Raw genomic sequence first — 20,227 nt, 5'->3', positions numbered from 1 at the left:
CATTACAAGACATTTCCATGCAATGGCAATTAAACCATGAAAGGGAGGGGTTGTAGACAAATCGATGACAAGGATGCTGCACACCTCTTTCAGAAGTATCTTTATGCCTCCTCACCTTGGTGTTTGAATGAAAATATGATGATCATTTATCCGTGACAGCTGCACACTAATTTTGCAGCTCTCATTGTTACTTTAACGTACATTTGTGTAAGTTAAAGTAAAGTAACATTCCTATTGTAATTGCCAAATTTGAATACAAACGTGCAGACTAGTCTTGCCTGGTTGGTCACCATGACACAGTCATACCTCCCAATCTGTCCACTTGAGGATAACATTAAATAATGTTTGACATGAGACCACAAGACACATGCTCTCTGTCCAGATGAGCCTCATAATGGGATAGCCGAAATAAGGATTATTGAGAGATCTCATCGAGCGGTGATATTATCGGTCTATGGGGTAGAAGAGAAGGTATTTAAAAGCTCTAGTCGATCACAGAGATGAAATTAGGCAACATCTAATAGGTAGAAAATAGGTTCTGCAACACAACCTAGACTAGAAGCCACAAGACGTGTGCAAGAGTTGGGCCGACTCTCCTTAACATGGATTCTTCATCAACATGTGTCCTCACTGATATGTTAAAGAGCGTCTTCCATATACTGTAATCGCATCTTTCCTATGTTGTAAGCACTCTTGAGAAACTCCCACATCATCATGTACTTCAAGGTTGTATCATGCGGAACCAAGCATATGAGGCCAAATACGTGTAAAAGCCTTGTAGCTAGTGCCGGTCACTGACTCTCAAGCGACGATCTCCCATGATATAAATCTTCTTCTTCCATTCATGCAATAGAGCTACTGCTCTCTCTACTTTCTTGCAACTCTAATCTAGATTGACTGGAATGGCTATTGATTAGGGTTTGGGACATGCATTGCCATTTCCGGCTCGCTTTCTTCTTCTTCTCCTTCTTGTCTTCTCTCCTCTTGAGTGTAGGCATTGCATTGCGGGAGTATCCACTCCAGGCCTTGTGCACCACCGAGTGGAGGAAGAACTACATGGTGTAATGACAAATGCAGGAGAGGTGCAACGGCCAATCTCTCACCATTCTCAACAATAAAGCTCTTGAGCTTGGCATCGTGGTAAGTTCCCCACGACCTTGTGTAACAAGTAAACATCATTGGTAAGGTAATTGCGGAGAACTTGATTAACTTCATTTTGTTGTATTTCTCATTTCAATTCTAATGCAGTCTCCCATTCCCATGCATATTCACACAAAGAAAAACACACGATATTTTGTTGCATGCACGGAAGCCTTGTTGTACTGATCCATAGCCCTAAGCTTGATTAAGAACATTGATGCTGAATTAAGATGATTAAGACAAAGGAGAGAGAAGAAGAGAGAGATTGGTGTCAAGGTTTTTCTTTATTTTATATGGTACAAAAAGGTTGATGAATGCTTGTACATGTGTGGGCCTTGGTCAGCCCCAAGAAGGGGTTGACCTTCCGGCCCCTTTCTACATACTTCTACTGATGCTAGAAGAATGGAATGACTTATGAATGACTGATGCTTATATATATGTTAAGGGATACAGTCAGCCAACTACTATGGACAAATATTCATGATAATCTGCCTTAAATGCTGCGCTTTAACTTGATGCTGCCCAAAACGATGTTGACCTTCAACCAAATGATGCCACCTACTACTAGGGCCCGAGGGTTGGCTGCTGACTGCTGCCCAAGGGCTTGTACGGCTACTACTGACTGGTACCCTAACTCCTCTAGTATTGTAAATGATGCCAATGATGAGCTGCTGCTATTGATGATGATGATGATGACGAAGATGATCTAAATGCTAACTTTAACTGATGATTAGTCAAGGATTATGCTATTCATGCTGAAGATTAAGCCATGGCACGGGCGTGCATGTGACATTCCCTTCTGCTAAACTTGATGACAGGGTGGACACTGTCATCCTTCCTCCTTGGACTTCTACTGACTTTGACTTTAACTGACTAATATTTTTGTCTGAACACCTTCACTCCTGATCTCCCCTTCCAAGTCTTGCTAAAGAACTGAGCACCTGTTCAACTCATGTCCCCATGCTTGCTTTCCCTTAACCTTAACACAGCGTCAAGTCACCTGTCGGAACTGATCATGCCTATTGCTAGGCCTTTGGAACTGATCTGAGAGCTTAATGATGTACCAGTTATGTGTGCATACCCTCGGGGAATGCTTCCTCTAGCTTCGCCTACTATAGATCACTCCATCCGCTACCCTATTGCATTCTTGCTAGAACGGTGCACCTTCCTTGGGACTGCTTAGTGGATTGAGCCTGAATGCTCTAATACCAATGTTGCATGCACGGAAGCCTTGTTGTACTAATCCACAGCCCTAGCTTGATTAAGAACATTGATGCTGAATTAAGATGATGGAGAGAGAAGAAGAGAGAGATTGGTATCAGGGTTTTTCTTTATTTTATATGGTACAAAAAGGTTGATGAATGCTTGTACATGTGTGGACCTTGGTCGACCCCAAGAAGTTGACCTTCTGGCCCCTTTCTACATGCTTCAACTGATGCTAGATGAATGAACTGAATTATGAACTTGATGGAATTAATGATGTACCAGTTATGTGTACATACCCTCAGGGAATGCTTCCTCTAGCTTCGCCTAGAGTAGATCACTCCATCCGCTACCCTATTGCATTCTTCCTGGAACGATGCACCTTCCTTGGGACAATGCTTAGTGGATTGAGCCTGAATGCTCTGATACCAATGTTGCATGCACGGAAGCCTTGTTGTACTAATCCACAACCCTAGTCTGATTAAGAACATTGATGCTAAATTAAGATGATGGAGAGAGAAGAAGAGAGAGATTGGTATCAACGTTTTTTTTTATTTTATATGGTACAAAAAGGTTAATGAATGCTTGTACATGTGTGGGCCTTGGTCAACCCCAAGAAGTTGACCTTCTCGCCCCTTTCTACATGCTTCAACTGATGCTAGATGAATGAACTGAATTATGAACTTGATGGAATGACTTATGAATGATTGACGCTTATATATATGTTGAGGGATGCAGTTGGCCAGCTGAAGTGCTGTCGGCCAGTTGCTCTGGACAAATATTCATGATAATCTGCCTTAAATGGTGTGCTTTAACTTGATGCTGCCCAAAATGATGCTGGCCTTCAACCAAATGCTGCCGCTTATTGTTAGGGTCCCAGGTAAATGATGTACTAATTATGCATACATACCCTTAGGGAATGCTTCCTCTGACTTTGCCTACTAGACCACTCCATCTGCATTCTTGCTCGAACGGTGCACCTTCCTTGGAACAATGCCTAGTGGGTTGAGCCTAAATGCTCTGATACCAATGTTGCATGCACGGAAGCCTTGCTCTACTAATCCACAGCCCTACGCCTGATTAAGAACATTGATGCTAAATTAAGATGATTAAGACAAAGGAGAGACAAGAAGAGAGAGATTGGTGTTAGGGTTTTTCTTTATTTTATATGGTACAAAAACGTTGATGAATGCTTGCACATGTGTGGGCCTTGCCCCAAGAGGTTGACCTTCTAGCCCCTTTCTACATGCTTCTACTGAAGCTAGATGAATGAATTGAATTATGAACTTGATGGAATGACTTATGAATGACCAATGCTTATATATATGTTGAGGGATGCAACCGGCCAGCTGAAGTGCTGTCAGCCAGTTGCTCTAGACAAATATTCGTGATAATTTGCCTTAAATGTTGCGCTTTAACTTGATGTTGCCCAAAACAATGCTAGCCTTCAACCAACTGCTACCACCTGCTGCGACGGTCCCCAAGGCTGACTGCTGCCCAAGGGCCTATATGGTTGCCGATTGGTACCCTACCTCTTCTAGTGCTATAAATGATGCTAATGATGGGCTGCAGTTGATGATGATGAAGATGATCTACATGCTTACTTTAATTGATGATTAGTAAGGGATTATATATATACCGTCATAAGGCCATATGAATCTGAACTTACATAATTTTAAAAGAAAGAAGAGAATCACTAAAAACAAACAAAATCTTTAAAAAAAATTTTAAAAAAAAATTTTAAAGGCTTCATAGAGACACCCGAGAAAAATAATAATAATAATAATAGTAATAATAACTTGCAAAAATAGACAAATACATAACTAAATCACACACGCCCACATACACACAAACAAATTCTTTATTAAACCACAACAAAAGAATTTCTAACAAACAAGCTAAATAAATTTTTAAGAACTAATTAGCAAAAACAAACTTTAAATGACTAACTCACTGAAACAAAACAAGTAAAGACAAGAATACAAAAAGTGTGAACTTTACCTCAAAGATTGTCCAATCATGACATATAAGATCATCAACTTCATCATGCATAGCATGCATGGACTAGGTGCTACGACATCCCTACTCACGTCATCAGCGTCCCAGAGTAGGTGCAGGTTTACATATAAAAATTTGTCCCAACCAAGAGGACACAATTTTTATACAGAGACCAACGAGCTAAGTTTCTATCACTTCTCCGGAGATGAAGGGCAAACTCAGTCATGATGAAGACTAACACTTACAACTAGACTAGCAAAAACAAATCATTTCCCTATTAACAACTAAGAGCTAAAATGATCTATACAAAAAATGGGCTTTTAAGCTCCCCCATTTTTGTGAAACTTATTACTTATAATCTTAAACATTCCAAAAGCAGAAATCTCAAAGATATATCTGCTTCGATTCAAAAAGCAACAAACTTTGCTTAAAACCTTTTTAAAGCAATAATCCTTTTACACAAGCAAATTGATGAGTTAGCAAACTTGAGTAATAAAAGCAAACTTGTTTGAACAAATACGAGAGAATCTGAATAAGTAAGAAGAGACAATACCATATCTAGTTATTTTAGAAATGTTAGAAGTGAGACATTCTTATGATATTTAAGTTGGAATACTCGGATTGTAAACGTTTATCATATAGATCTACATCTAAACCAACACAAGATTGAGAAATCTTAAGATCCAAAAAAGAACAATGATCATTAGTTGCAATGCAGTTCAGTTCACAAAACTCTTTGGGATAAATTCCTCCACCTAGAGAGGTAGGTTTAAATACATAAAGTTTTGGAAATCAAGAATATTGGGAACAAAAAGATCATCAACAAAATGTCTCACTTGACAAAGATTGTGGAGAAAGACAGGACACATATCAACGGAAACTAGGCGTTCCATAAATTCAAGTTTATATGTAAAAAGATAAGGTTGGCAAGAAAAACACCATAGTTAGTACCCATAGGAATACCAATGATTTGTTTAAACAAGGAATTGCCTAAGGTTATATAGAGGCTATCTAGGAGACAATCTAACCAAGACAATATCGTCTTGGTCTACAATCTTAGTGTATCTTTTTTATTCTTGGCTATGTCTTGGTTTTTGTTTTTCAACCAACAAAAATCAAAATGAAGAGCTGATTTTTCTATCAACAAAGGTTTGTATCTATTGTGCTCTAGTTTGTAATAAAAGACTTGACAAATCAGAGATTTAATTTTACCATGCAAGTCGTGTAAGTCCAATTTAGTATAAAGAGTAGTGAAATCAAAAGTTTGAAGACACAAAGGAGAAGACTTCTCAATGAGACTACGAGAAGAGTTTAAGAATTTAAGAACGGGAATCACTCCCACTGAATCTTTTAGGATCCAACTACAATCTATAGGTGGGCAAAAGATTTGTTGAAGCTTTGTGGAATATCCGGTGTTGTATGCACCCGCACCTTGGTTTATTGTAAAAGCTTCTCTCAATAAAGAAGGTCCTAGGGGGGGCCGACCGTTCCGGCTCAGTGTGGTGTTATTATATTGTTTATGGCTCTTCCGCTGTGTTTTCATGCTGTGTCTGGTATTTGAAGTGTTGGTCTATTGCTCCGAGTCCCCTATTAGTTACACGTGCACGTGACAATATTGGTGTTGTTTGTGGTGTGTTTTTTAGTTGTTTCTTGCTTTATTTTTTTTGGTTCGATTCTGTTCGCAAGTACAAGGCTATGGCTTGAGAAAGCAATTCCAAGAAGGGTTAGTCGAAATTGTCTCAATTTTCTTCTCCACTTTGTTTTACGTTTCGGATTCAAATTTATTCAATTAATCTTGAATTAGTGGACATTGTAACATGCAACCGGTATGATCATGTAACGCACAACAAGAGCTTCTTTATACCTTTATGTTAGTGAGCATCAAGCAATCCACTTTAATCTTTATTCACATGAGATAGAGCTGAAGAGAGAGAGAATGTAGAGAACCAGATTGGGTCCCAATCTACCCACTTAAGGGCCCCTCCACCAAGCAAGAGTATTTGCTTTATTGCTTTGGAGAACTTCTTTTACAATGCAGAAAACTTACTGAAGATGCTCGACGGAGGATTGCCAAACGTCTACTTAACCATCAAACACGTTGAAGACAACGGTGACGCCACTTCGGAGAGCCTTATGCACACCCAAATCTGCTGAGGGAAATGCAATACTGAAGGCTGGATGGTGAAGATGGCTTCGAGGACTGTAGCACAAACAGTGTTTGGCTGAATTGATGTATGCACAAAGACCAAAGTCTTGTGCCCCACATACTTTCTGCAATGTTCTACTACTGAATTCTATGAAGAATGAGATCATTTATGCAAGGGGCTGAGGGCAGCTTATATATGAACATAGGATGCTGGTCGGTTATTTGTGCTGCCATCGGCCAGAAGATTATGCTTACGACTGCAGATAATAAGCATTAAATGCTGCATATTATGTTATCGTTTCACACGTGTGGTGCTGCTCATGCTGCTGGCCAATACTGCAAAACCTGGCCGACTTGCTGCAAACATGCTACATGGAACTGCCGACTGAGATTAAGTACTTGCTAGCCCATGGTGGCCCACAAGCAAGGCTCATAAGCTGGCCCAAGGGCTGGCCTAGAGCCTTTAATCCCTTTGCTTTAACATCTTCTACATGCTCCTAAATGCCTGCTATGCTACGGTAACCTATATGCATTGATTGTTCTCCAAGTGGGCTAAGTGAAAGACTCTGACACCTAAGGCTTGGAAAGACTTACGTAGCTTGTGCCTGACATGTCCCTGGACTAGGACTCACAATGGGGCCACGGAGTACAACAAAATATTACTAATTCTGTGCAAGTATGGCACTAATGATGAGCCAGTGTGTCACATTGCACCTCAGTGCATGGGTGCACATTCCCTCTTTGTGACATGTGAGAGTCTTGGACCGTAGTAATCACAACCTTAGTCTAACTAAACTGCACTTAATGATGTTTAAGAGATAGACAAATATGTGTCAATGCAATGCAGCTATATTAGATGATGAATGCGGTTACAATGAGATCCAAATGGATCTATACTGCTGAATATGCTGCCTATATGCTGAATATACTGCTGTCCCACTGTCTTTCCCTTGTCTCCTGGGAAGGAAACGCTGAAGGGATGGCTTTGGGACTGAAGCAATGCTGATGTGATGCTGAAAACGCAGATGTTCTCCTGTTACCTGTGAAGGAAACGCTGAGGAGATGGATGCGTTTGCTGAACTGGATGCGTTGATGGACTGAATGCTGATGATGATGGATGCGCTGCTGTTCTCAGCCCTTCTGGAGTAGAAACGCTGAGGGACACTTGGCTGAATGCTCTACTGGATGCGATGCTGGACTGTATGCAGTGGAGGGCTGAAACGCTGATGTCAGATGCCCCTAGATCCACTCAAACGCTGAAGATATCCAGATACCCTATGCTGAAATGATGCGTTGCTCTATATAGGCGGGTACTGAAGCAGGTCGGCCAGATTGGCTACAGTCGGCCAGTACTCAGATGCTCACGACTGCATAAATGCCTTAAATGCTTGTCGGCTGCCCATCATGACTACCATGTGCTGTCGGCTGGTCACCATATGCTGTTGGCTGCCCATAATGAATACCTTACATGCTTATGAAGTCTAAGGTGCTGATGTTGGTGATGAAACACCCCCATATATGCTGATTAAATGCCTGATGATGCCATGCCATAAAACAATGCCATGTCACTGTACACCTGAATGGTGTGCACGTGACATTCCCCGCTGCTAAACTGTTGCTGGGTGGTATACCTGGCAACCTTTGACTCCTCTGGTGATCCTTCTCCTCCGAACCACTGCCCCCTTTTGTCTTCTGCTGCCGGGACTGAGGTCGTCTGCAAGAGTGAAATCCTTTGAGCCAAGACTCCATGTAGTGCAGGAACTGAACGGCAAATGCTGCTAAAACTGCCTGGAAATACCTGAGTCACCCCTGACCTGCCTCTGGAAACCTTTCACCTACCATCTCCGTCGTTCCTGAAGCTCTGAACCTCCTGAGGCGATGTTGGAGCAAACTTCCGTCTTCTGTGGAAGAGAAACCCCCTGCTGCTGCTGCCAGTTGAAGCCCAAAACTTATGTCCTCCTTTGATGATGGATGTCATTCTTTCCCAGAGAGTTCATGGGCAACATGTTATGCCTTGCAAATGCAAGTCTGACTGCTAAGATGACTACTATGCAAGCCATGTGCAACCCTATATGCTGTGTAGGAATGCAGATGGATGGGTTACTGATGCATACCTAAGGGAAAATCCCTAAGGGTGGCCTGCAAGATTTTGAGAACTGGGTTTAACTGTGCGGAAGCGATTAACATGATGTCTGACTGAATGACTGATGGAATGAACATGCTCTAAGGCTGGTTACCCTGTAACGCTCTAATATCAATGTGACATGTGAGTCTTGGACCGTAGTAATCACAACCTTAGTCTAACTAAACTGCACTTAATGATGTTTAAGAGATAGACAAATATGTGTCAATGCAATGCAGCTATATTAGATGATGAATGCGGTTACAATGAGATCCAAATGGATCTATACTGCTGAATATGCTGCCTATATGCTGAATATACTGCTGTCCCACTGTCTTTCCCTTGTCTCCTGGGAAGGAAACGCTGAAGGGATGGCTTTGGGACTGAAGCAATGCTGATGTGATGCTGAAAACACAAATGTTCTCCTGTTACCTGTGAAGGAAACGCTGAGGAGATGGATGCGTTGATGGACTGAATGCTGATGATGATGGATGCGCTGCTGTTCTCAGCCCTTCTGGAGTAGAAAAACGCTGAGGGACACTTGGCTGAATGCTCTACTGGATGCGATGCTGGACTGTATGCAGTGGAGGGCTGAAACGCTGATGTCAGATGCCCCTAGATCCACTCAAACGCTGAAGATATCCAGATACCCTATGCTGAAATGATGCGTTGCTCTATATAGGCGGGTACTGAAGCAGGTCGGCCAGATTGGCTACAGTCGGCCAGTACTCAGATGCTCACGACTGCATAAATGCCTTAAATGCTTGTCGGCTGCCCATCATGACTACCATGTGCTGTCGGCTGGTCACCATATGCTGTTGGCTGCCCATAATGAATACCTTACATGCTTATGAAGTCTAAGGTGCTGATGTTGGTGATGAAACACCCCCATATATGCTTATTAAATGCCTGATAATGCCATGCCATAAAACAATGCCATGTCACTGTACACCTGAATGGTGTGCACGTGACACTCTTGCTTAGCTTGGTGGTAGTTGCATGGCCTCCATGTAGTCCACCAATAGCTGTGGTACTCTTGGAAGAATTCCTCGTCGAGCCAAACGGCTTCATGAGTGCCTCGGTCTCTAAATTTGGTGTAGAATTATCTGTCTTCGACCAGAACCATGCTTCCACTTGTGGAGGAGAATATGCTCAACCTCGATAATTTCCCACTTCATGTTGCTGCTCATTCGGAACCTCTTCTAAGGATGGTCCAATATATGGCTTTAACCATGAGATGTTGAAGACATCATGCATAGTCCAACTATCTCGCAACTTCTACTTCATGGAGACCTCACTAAGCTTCTTTACAATAGGAAACGGGCTAAAGCTTCGGAAAGAGAGTTTGGAACAATTCTTGCCCATTTGCTTTAAGTTGCTTCATGATTCAGAGAAATATCCAATCCCCTCCTTGTAGTTGGCTTGCCTAGTGTATGCTTCTTGTGCTTTGGTTAGGCACTCCTTCATGGACTCAATAATATCTGAGAATGTTTGCTTCTTGTGCTTTGGTTAGGCACTCCTTCATGGACTCAATAATATCTAAGAATGTTTGTGTGGTCTTGTTGGCCTCCAATGATGGCGACACCATCCTCATAAGAAGACAGAGAAACAGAGACCAAATGCTGCCTCATATGGAGTCCTACCAATACTAGATGCATGAGTGTCATTGAGGATAGCCTACACCAAAGGAAGATATTGTTACCATTATGATTGCTTATCATGGCAATAAGATTTGAGGACATCAAAGGCCAACTAGTTGCATATTTCTAGCTGACCATCTGAATGTGGATGAAATGCACTAGACAACTGCAACTTAGTCTCAAAGTTATCAAACAATGCTCTCCAAAAATGGGAAGTAAACTTGGGATCCCTGTCTAAGGTAATTGTCCATTGTAAACCACAAATGGGGTACCAATGTCAAATAAACAAGTGAGCAATATCTTCTGTTATGGCCGTCTGCTTGCCCAAAATGAGCATGCCAAACTTATTGAACCGGTAACAACAATAGTCAAACACTATACTTTTGCTTCCGATAGCTGCTAAAAGAGGGCCTACAACGTCCATATAATATCTTGAAAAGGCCCCTTGAAAACAAGCGAAGGTTGTAGCAACCCGTCCTACTTTGAGTATGGAACCTTCACTTTTTGGCAAATCTAGCATGCCTGGACATACTAGTAGGCATCCCTTCTCATCGTTAGCCAGTAGAATAACCGCTCCAACTTCTCCAAGGTACTATTGATACCACAATGACTCCCAACAAGAGAATCATGGGCATCATGAAGAAGTGCTTGTCTTTTCTCCCTTAGCACACAAAGCCCATTCTTGTAGAACAACCAAACATCTTGAACTGTATAATGACCCGGTTCTTAAGAGAGGGCCAAATTGTATGGAGTCTCGAATTCTACCAAACCCACAACCTATACCTTCATACTATCCAAATCTTTGCCTTGAATTTCCAGCACAATGTTTCACAAAGGGTTGCTGCAATCCAAGCGCCAAGACAACCAAGGTGAAAAGTGCAAGTCAAGAGCAAATCTTTGGATCTACAGATTTGCAAAATTTGCATCATTCTAATAAAGCAAATACACCATTCATGGTGGGGGTCCTACAGAGGGTATTCGGGACCCAATATTGTGTCCTCTTCTCCCTCTCTCTCTTTCTCTATTTCTGCACATCCCTCTCTATGTTGTGCGTTATCTTCGTCGCGAACGATTGTTGATTTCTGAACATTGAAGTTACCGATTCTTCCACCGGACTTTTGCATGTTACATGTTTACTCTATGCAAAGTATGTGGAAAGCATAGTGCCTTTTCTAGCCAACACATGATAATGAATATTGATAATATTCAGCCCACCATGCATTTTGGGGAAGCAGATACGATCAGATTTCAACACACGCAGATCTTTTTTCTGGTTAGAAGTCTTCCAAAAGACTTCCATCAATTGGGACATAAAAGAATTAAGCTGTTTTTTGTCTACACCAAGAGTGGCAGGAAAAATTTTATGTATGCCATAAGAATTGATTGCATGGTTCTAAGGCGAACATGCAAAGGCCATGTAGATAAATGCCAGTAATCCAGCTTTGCATGAAGTCTTTGCATAACCCAATGTCTGGCGTCTTTAAAAGAAATATTCGAGCCCAATGGATAACCCAAATGGCGCACTATCTCATGAGGTTGGCATTTATTTCCCGGCCACAAGAGAGCATTCTAATCTGCTTGTTTGAGAGGCAACAAAGTAGAGTTCTGAAAGTTGATAAATAGCCCTGTGTTAGAAGTCATCTCCTGTCCAGTTTTATACACCAGGGCCTTTGTTGTGGGTGTGCCCGCCCTTATGAGGTGTTTTCCCATTTTTCCCCACTCTCCGTATTTTTCCCCCATTTTTTCCCATTTTTCTGTGGCTTGGGATGCATCCCTGAGTTGGCAGGAGGATCTATATGCTGGCCGACTACATCTGATATGTGTATTGGAGCTGGCCGACTGTATTTGATCAGTCGTGGACTACTCAGAGCTGGCCGACTGGGTGCATGCTGCTGGCCGACTGCATATGCAGTCGTGGAGCCCTTTTTCAGCAGGCCGACTGCACTTGTGGGGGCATATAAATAGGCCCCCACCCCCATGCCTTATTTTGTATCATATTCGGGATCTTCTTGTGTATATCAGAGCAGAGTTACACGCCTACATCTCTCTCTTTTTGTGCTGTTTTTTCTGCCTGCGTTTTTGCTCTTGTGTTCCCAGATTTGGTCATCATCTCCGCTGCATATTCTGACATGGTATCAGAGCCTAGGCTCTAGATAGGTCTTGGGATTTGTGTGAGCTAGAGGGAGCTGTTTTGTGGCTGATTGGTGGACTGTTTTGGACTGTTCGGGAAGAGGAGAAGCAAGAGGAAGGCGGGCTGATTTGCTGGACAGCCACTTGCAGGTATCAGTTCTTCTTTGTTCCCACCCACCCACCCTTTTCAGAGTACATCCCCGCTATGGCAGATCTGTTTGAGATGGCCGAGAGACATGTGAAGATCCCGAAACTCCCCACGTTCCCGGTGGGCCGTCAGTTGGACGGGAGCAACTACGGCATATGGAAGGTGATGATGGAATCCGTTCTGGAGTCCTACGATCTCGCCGATTTCGTCGTTGTTGGTGTTCCACGGCCGGAAGTAGAGGAAGGGGAGTTACCGTCAACCCGAAAGGACCGGGAGGCCCAGACGCAGATGTGGGATCGCGTCAACGCCAGGGTCCGTTCGTTTCTCAACTGCACACCACAGGTAATCAATCATGTAAAGCACATGACGCTGGCCAGAGGTATATGGCAGCATTTGGCTTCTCTGTACAACAGGGTATCGCCCATGAAGAGGATTTCCTTGGAAGTACAGATGCGGGTTATGAGCCCTGCAAAGTCGTCGACGATGCGGGAGCATATTAACAAGCTGCAGGCTCTTCAGCAGGAAGTTCTTCAAGCTGGGAAGGAGATATCGTCAGAGGACATGGCCATCACGTTGCTGTCACATTTGCCCTCTTCGTACTCAGCATTTTACTCGTCTTTGATTACCAGTGGCAGGCTCAGCACCATCACGTGGGAGGAGCTTGTGCCCATGGTCCTGGACCAGGAGGAACGATTCACGAACCCTCCTCAGGGTGGAGGTTCGGAGGCCTTAACTGGCCAACGGTCGAAAGGCCGTAACTCGGGCAAAGGGAAGGCTTCATCGGAGAAGTCTTCTGAGAAGAAGTCCGACGCTGACCGCGAGAAGCTGAAGGCAGAGAGGACCTGTAACGATTGTGGCGAGAAAGGCCACTACTGGAGGCAGTGTCCCAAGCGGAAGACCGAGAAGGGTGAAGACTCCTCAGCAATCATGAAGACTCCGGCTTTTGTGCACCTGGAGGTGATGGACACCGATGCTTCATTTTCTTCAGGCACGGAGGAGATTGGAGGACTCTCCGCAACGGATACTAGGGAGTGGATTCTCGATAGTGGTGCTTCCAGGCACATGACTCCTTCCCGTTCCGGTTTACAGGATCTCTGCAGGCTTTCTGGTCATATTCTTACTGGGGATACGTCCACTATCCCAGTTCACAGTGAGGGCAGGATGGAGATAGTTCCCGATGGCAGAGGGGGGAAGCATTCCTCCCAGGTGTTGTATGTTCCGGCACTTGGTTTTCATCTGTTGTCAGTGCATCAGGTTTGCAAGACTGGCGTACGGGTGGAGTTTGATGAGCATTTTGTTGCTCTCCGGGACAAAGCAACAGGCCAAGTGGTTTGGGAAGGTGGAGTGGAGAATGGAGTCTACACGCTTTCAGCACTCTCTCTCCCAAGTCCTCAAGATTGTGATGAGTGGCAGTGTGGTAATAGCTACTCAGGTGTGGATACGCTGCAGGTACAGGCTTTCCGAGACCAGGTGGTGGATAGCTTACCAGTAGATGGCAGCAGTTGGCAGGAACTTTCCAGTACTGAGGTTGGTAGTTCTTGTGTTCGTGAGTCAGAGGAAGCTGAACAGGTCACTTATGCTCTGATGTCTCGTCGTGTTCGGGACATAGAACTTCCAGTAGTTGAGGATGTTCTTTCCACGGGGACCTTTCGGAAAGCCAGGTAGGTGACAGGTGCTTACTTGCAGAAGGAGGTGGTTTCTCCAGGCTTTGTGGTTCCGGATTCAGAGGGGGTGGTTGACAGGTTTCAGAAGGCCTTGCGTGGTCTTCAGAAGGTTTCCAGGACTTGCTTGTGCACCGTAACAGGTGTTGATCCTTGTGAGCAGTGTGATGTCTCTGTGACTTAGAAGCTGTATGGTTCATTGATCTGGTTGATGGACACCGGATTGGACGGGAGCTTCCTGATGAGGCAGTTGAGCTCTTGGTTGCAGATATCTCTTTGTGAGGCAGGATTGCGTTTCCTGTGGTTTCTGCGGCATGCGAAGGATCATGGACTCTTGTACACAGGAGGGGGATTGTTGGATGGAGTCCGACTCCACGGTTGGAGTGACTCGGTTTGGGGAGGAGATCCGGACACGAGGGGATCTACTTCAGGCCCAGGAGCAGTTTTACGGAGCATGAGGAGGTTACATTGCAGGTTTGGGCTTCCACTGGAGGAACCCTTGGTCATCCAGAGGCACTTTGTTCGTGAACAGATTGTTGCTGATGACATCTTGCTGGAGTTCTGTTCGACGGAGGACAGTATGGTGGACCTCTTCACGAAGTCGCTCTCAGGATTTGCTCAGGCGGCACCCCAGCTCCCAGTGGTTGGTCACACAGCCAGGAGCTGAGAGGGGGTGTTAGAAGTCATCTCCTGTCCAGTTTTATACACCAGGGCCTTTGTTGTGGGTGTGCCCGCCCTTATGAGGTGTTTTCCCATTTTTCCCCACTCTCCGTATTTTTCCCCCATTTTTTCCCATTTTTCTGTGGCTTGGGATGCATCCCTGAGTTGGCAGGAGGATCTATATGCTGGCCGACTACATCTGATATGTGTATTGGAGCTGGCCGACTGTATTTGATCAGTCGTGGACTCCTCAGAGCTGGCCGACTGGGTGCATGCTGCTGGCCGACTGCATATGCAGTCGTGGAGCCCTTTTTCAGCAGGCCGACTGCACTTGTGGGGGCATATAAATAGGCCCCCACCCCCATGCCTTATTTTGTATCATATTCGGGATCTTCTTGTAGCAGAGTTACACGCCTACATCTCTCTCTTTTTGTGCTGTTTTTTCTGCCTGCGTTTTTGCTCGTGTTCCCAGATTTGGTCATCATCTCCGCTGCATATTCTGACACCCTGCTGCGCTGCTTCTCCAAACAAATGTAATGCTTGCATGAGACATTGCAGATCCTCTCTCATGTTTTGTGGAAAAAGAAAGAGTCATGACCTTGTTCATAGAGAGCACATCCATATAAACAAGCAGAGTATGAGTAGCAATAGCATACAGAAATGCACTCAAGGGGCATCCTTGCCTTAAGAGCGGCCTAATACACATTGAGAAGATTAAAAAGGACACACACACACACACATACACATGCAAACACAAAATTTATAAACATTATTGTAGTGTGAGATTGTTCCACTAATCGAAGTGCTCATCTCTTAAGTGGCCTATGTTGACCCTCTTCACCAAATCTGGAACCTCACCTGTTCTTCAATCCCAGCATGGTCTTCCGAATCTTGTTTTTCTCCTGTAGAATGTGCTTTCTCTTCTTCTGTAGTCTCCTCCTTAACCTCTTGCGTCTCTGCTTGTTTTCTTGCCTTTTCCTCTTTCTCTCGCTCCAGCTTCTCCTGCATCTCTGCCTTCTCAATTGCTTCTTTCCTTGCTGCAACATAGACACAGCAGCACCATAAACAGCTCTTCAATCTGCTAATCGATTCCAGCACTGACACACTGCTTGGACAATTAAAATAGCCCTTCCACCATTCAATAATCAACATCCATCTCTTCGCATGCTATCAGGCTAAAGAAAACTTCAACCTTTGTGTAGACATATTTGCACATGAAGTCAAATACAATAAAACATTCAATGAGGCAATCACATCCTTGGCCTAGGTTTGCAAAAAATGACCGGCCAAAACATTGCCACCGAAGCCATCTCCAGTAGCATCGCCATCTTTACGTCTGTCATCCACAGTGCCAAGGTTGCCATCACGGTGCTGCTCACACAGCCAAAATCGCCACTCAAATGCCCATGCTCACATCATGCCGGTATCAGGATGTTTTTAGGCTTCAGCCTTACAGACAGGAACACACCTATAAGACAACTAATGCCTCATGTTCATAAGCATGAGATGTCTCAGGGCATACCTTTAAGCTTGTGGACAACATCTTTCAGCTTCTTCTCTTCCTGCTTCAAAGTTGATAGCTCCACTTTCTCATTTTGAATCATTTGTTTGGCATGCTCAACATCTCGTTTTCTAACTTCCAAGCCTCCTTTGAAAGTTGATATTTTCCTTTCCAGCTTCTCCTTCAAAACTTTGCCTGCCTCTGAGCAAGTATTGGAGCACTTTGCCTTCCCATCGTATTCATCACTTCCATCACAGCAGTCTGCATATGACAGATTGGCAAGAACCAAATAGTGTCATGACTCATTGCAAATAAGGGAAATCCAGATGTAAGGCGTGTGTTCATGCCCAGCAGCAGCGGATTAACATGTTAGAATGACACCATTGTTAGATACCACCAAGAAACTACCATGTTTTCAAAAACTTCTGCTTGATCCACAAACGATCAATCCTTACCACAAATGCCATCATTGACTCTTGAGGAAAATATCCATAAAGATGTGTGCCCTTTGTTCTTGCAGTAGAACTTTCCATTCGGACAGGCAGATGTCCCTGCCAACAAAACACCCCAATAATAATAAAAATTTTGACAGAACTAAGGAGTTAGCATTTACTGGTTTAATGTCATACATGCGACTTATCTTGATCAAACACACTGCTTCAAATGACAACAAGATGCTGCATCCAAAGGAGATTCACCTGTGTGTTTTGAACCGAAATTAATGTTATGGCATCTCAGTATACAATACTAGAGTGCAAGGTGTTGAAGTGCAGGCAATAATGTGCTGCAGGTGGTGTCTCCATGCGATATGCATGTGTGCAGATGTGCAACAATGCTATTCACATGTGTGTGGATGTGCATGGTGTTGAAACGGTACTCAACCTTGCTCCCCAGCCATGTAACCTTCAGAATGCATGTATGTGTTGATTTGCACGATTTTCAACAGTGTGTCTAATTTCAATAGGAAAATGGTAAGACCGTTTTCCCTACCAATGTTCACAGGTTTGTTAGGTTATGATCATTGAAAATGGACATCAAGATGCTTTGATTTGTTATCAGTTGACAAAATGGCCAAAAAGGTATGGCTTACCAGGCTCATCAGTCCCATCGGCACAGTCACAGAAGTCATCATTCAGCCGCTCAGAGGAAAAACTCTTGGATCCATCTTTACACCAGATGGTTCCTGTCTTATAGTAGACTTCATCTGCATGGAAAAAACAACTCAGAATTCATGAAAATAAACGTGAGTTTAAGGAGAACGTTTTTCTTGTGTGGGGGGGGGGGGGGGGGGTTACCTTGAGGGGAGATGCCTCTGAAGTTAGTGGGCGCTGGAGCTGCAGGAGTGAGAGACGGCAGCACGACTACAAGCAAGGTGTAAAACAGCAGGAGGAAAGGGAGGAGGCCGCCCATGATGCAGAGATCGGAGACTGCCCAACTCTCCCAAAGCAATGTAGGACGCAATCCCAAATCTATGTGAAGGCCAGCAGCACCTCTGAAGCCACAACGAGGGGTGAGGGAAAACACGCACTCACATACACACACACACACACAGTAACAAAAAGACTTTGACCATAGTTCCCTTTATTGGGAAGAACTTACTTTGACCATAGTTAAAGAACTTAACCATGGCTTCATTTGACCTTTGACCTCACTTTCTTGTTTTATATTACCTTGCCATAGGTTAGGTAGTACTCATACACTTAGCATGATTTCACACATAACTAGTGTGATCTTCTCTTCTCTCTACTTGTTGAGAGTGAATTCTTGACCTAAAATCCTACAGAGATCCTCCTCAGCATCTCTAAATCATGTCACATGGTTTAGAGGGTTAGGGCCAATTTGCGCATAAGGGAACATTGCGACTAGTTTTAGGGTTCCTCATAAGTCTTTATTGCAAATGGACCACCTCGAAAAAAAAGTAAAACTCCACCTCAATTTTGGGGAGGGATCAAATTGGCTACAATGAAAAATTGGTCTAGTTTTTTCTTATTGGTAAATAGGTTTTCCTTTGTAGATTTAAGTCAATAAGTTATATTGCAACAATTCTGCAAAAAGATTCATGAGAAAATGTATTTCGATTGATGGGAAATAGAATATTGTCACGAGGTTACACCCAAATTTTAATGCTTTCCTAAATTTGGTTTTGTACATAAAGAACAAGACACAAGTGATGTCATGTAGATTAGCACTACCTACTGACAATATGGGGGGAAAGGGTATGTTAATGTAAAATAGTGCTTAAATTGTGACTACATCAATACTTAAACTAAGGTTACCACTTAGGTAGTGCAAACAATGCTATGCATGTGGATTGCAATCAAAGCTTTAAAAGAAACTTGCACCCATTGCCTACATAAGACTTCCTCGCTTTTTCTCCCAAAGCTTAACCAATCCTGAATGCGTTGAAATCTCTCACTTCTACAACACATAGACACGAATTTGAAGCCTCCTATACCAAACTTTTTCCCCTCTTCCTAGGTTCACATAAATGACATGGACAAACAAAAGTACTCTTCAAAGTATGCATGCATGTCCTATAAGAAGGAAAATGTGTGTGTGATAGGCTCTCGCAAAGAAAAGAGGGCAAAACAAACAAATGACATCTTTGCCATGGAAGTGAGTCTTAGTTCTTACCTCCCCCCCCCACCCCCCACTATTATAGTGTAGTCTGAACTACACTATAATAGTGTAGTCCCAACTACAAGGTATATATACACATATGTGTGTGCTTCATGTTGCACATATGAGTGAATAAACAAGCTTGGAAATGTTAAGTTAGGCAAACAATGGAAATTTATTAAAGAGTTAGGATAATTGATTTCTTAGAAATAGAACATAAACAACACATGTGCCCTTTTGTATTAAAAGAAAAAGTCCTCCATGCAATTTAATGTTTAAAGATTCTAACTATAATCAATAATAAGAATAATCACAAGAATAGATTAAAACTCGAAAAACATAACCAAGATAATAATCCCCCTATGAAAATAAAGCCCTGTGTGTGAAAAATACGCTTAAAGGCATGGCACTTGATGTTGAAAATCGATGAATGTTGACAGACATAAGTACACACTATTAAAGTAAATTATTCTTTTGAAGATCTATAATATAAGTGTTTCACAATCAACGGCAACATCAAATAGGAGCGATTGGTCTTTTTAAGAACGCATATCACTGAAGCCATAGATGGTCTCAAGTAAAACTATAAGCTCAATGTATTTGTGAGTTGGAACCCAAGGTTTCATGAGGAGTAGTCTCAAACTCATTTACATGTAGAATTGTATTCTATATGTGTGTCAAAATATAAGACATCCTTAAACCTCACAAGTTATCAAATATAGGCCAATACCCAAATTGTTTCACCCTTCAATTTGCAAGGAGGTAAAAATATAGGCCAATACCCAAATTGTTTCACCCTTCAATTTGCAAGGAGGTAAAAATATAAAATCATGTTGTAGATTACAAAAGCATGTGGCCTATTTAACTCATTTATGAGTGAATTTAAAATATGTAATGTAAAAAGATGAACTTGATTGGAGGCTTGAGCATGCCACAACAAATGTTGAGAATATTATTCCTTTACTTTTAAACCTAGGCTTTCTCAAGTAGGATGACTTTTAACAATATATTTTTTTTTAAATGAGAACAAACATGAACAATCTTAACTCCTTTTAATGTGTGCATAGACACGTGGTCAACATACAAAGGGTACTTGTTTCTCTAATATCTCTAAAGGGATATACAAATGCACATGACATCATCTTTAAAGGGATATAAAATGCAAGTAACATCATCTTTGCATTTGTGTATGCAAGGAAATCTATTGCTAACACTCTAATAAGCTTCCAATCTTTTATCCTATATTACCTTTGATGAAA

At 42.8% G+C, this 20,227-nt stretch overlaps 1 protein-coding gene across 1 annotated transcript in view; it reads right to left on the bottom strand.

The window, feature by feature from the left end:
* The window catches only part of LOC147602798 (glucosidase 2 subunit beta-like), a 28,081-nt gene extending 10,141 nt beyond the window's left edge, over positions 1-17,940 (bottom strand). Inside the window, exons 1-5 of the mRNA XM_086797755.1 lie at positions 17,645-17,940; positions 17,440-17,553; positions 16,805-16,900; positions 16,371-16,610; positions 15,707-15,885 (exon numbers count right to left, since the gene is read on the bottom strand). Coding sequence (XP_086653881.1) covers positions 15,707-15,885; positions 16,371-16,610; positions 16,805-16,900; positions 17,440-17,553; positions 17,645-17,759 — 744 coding nt within the window. The 5' untranslated portion in view covers positions 17,760-17,940. The remainder of the gene's footprint in view (positions 1-15,706; positions 15,886-16,370; positions 16,611-16,804; positions 16,901-17,439; positions 17,554-17,644) is intronic.
* Between the last annotated feature and the right edge of the window lie 2,287 nt (positions 17,941-20,227).

Source organism: Cibotium barometz, chromosome 66 (assembly GCF_041138505.1).
Source record: "Cibotium barometz isolate CiBa-2024 chromosome 66, ASM4113850v1, whole genome shotgun sequence".
Lineage (NCBI taxonomy): Eukaryota > Viridiplantae > Streptophyta > Polypodiopsida > Cyatheales > Cibotiaceae > Cibotium > Cibotium barometz.
Note: the sequence above shows the minus strand (reverse complement) of the source record. Positions and strands in the feature narration are given on the sequence as shown.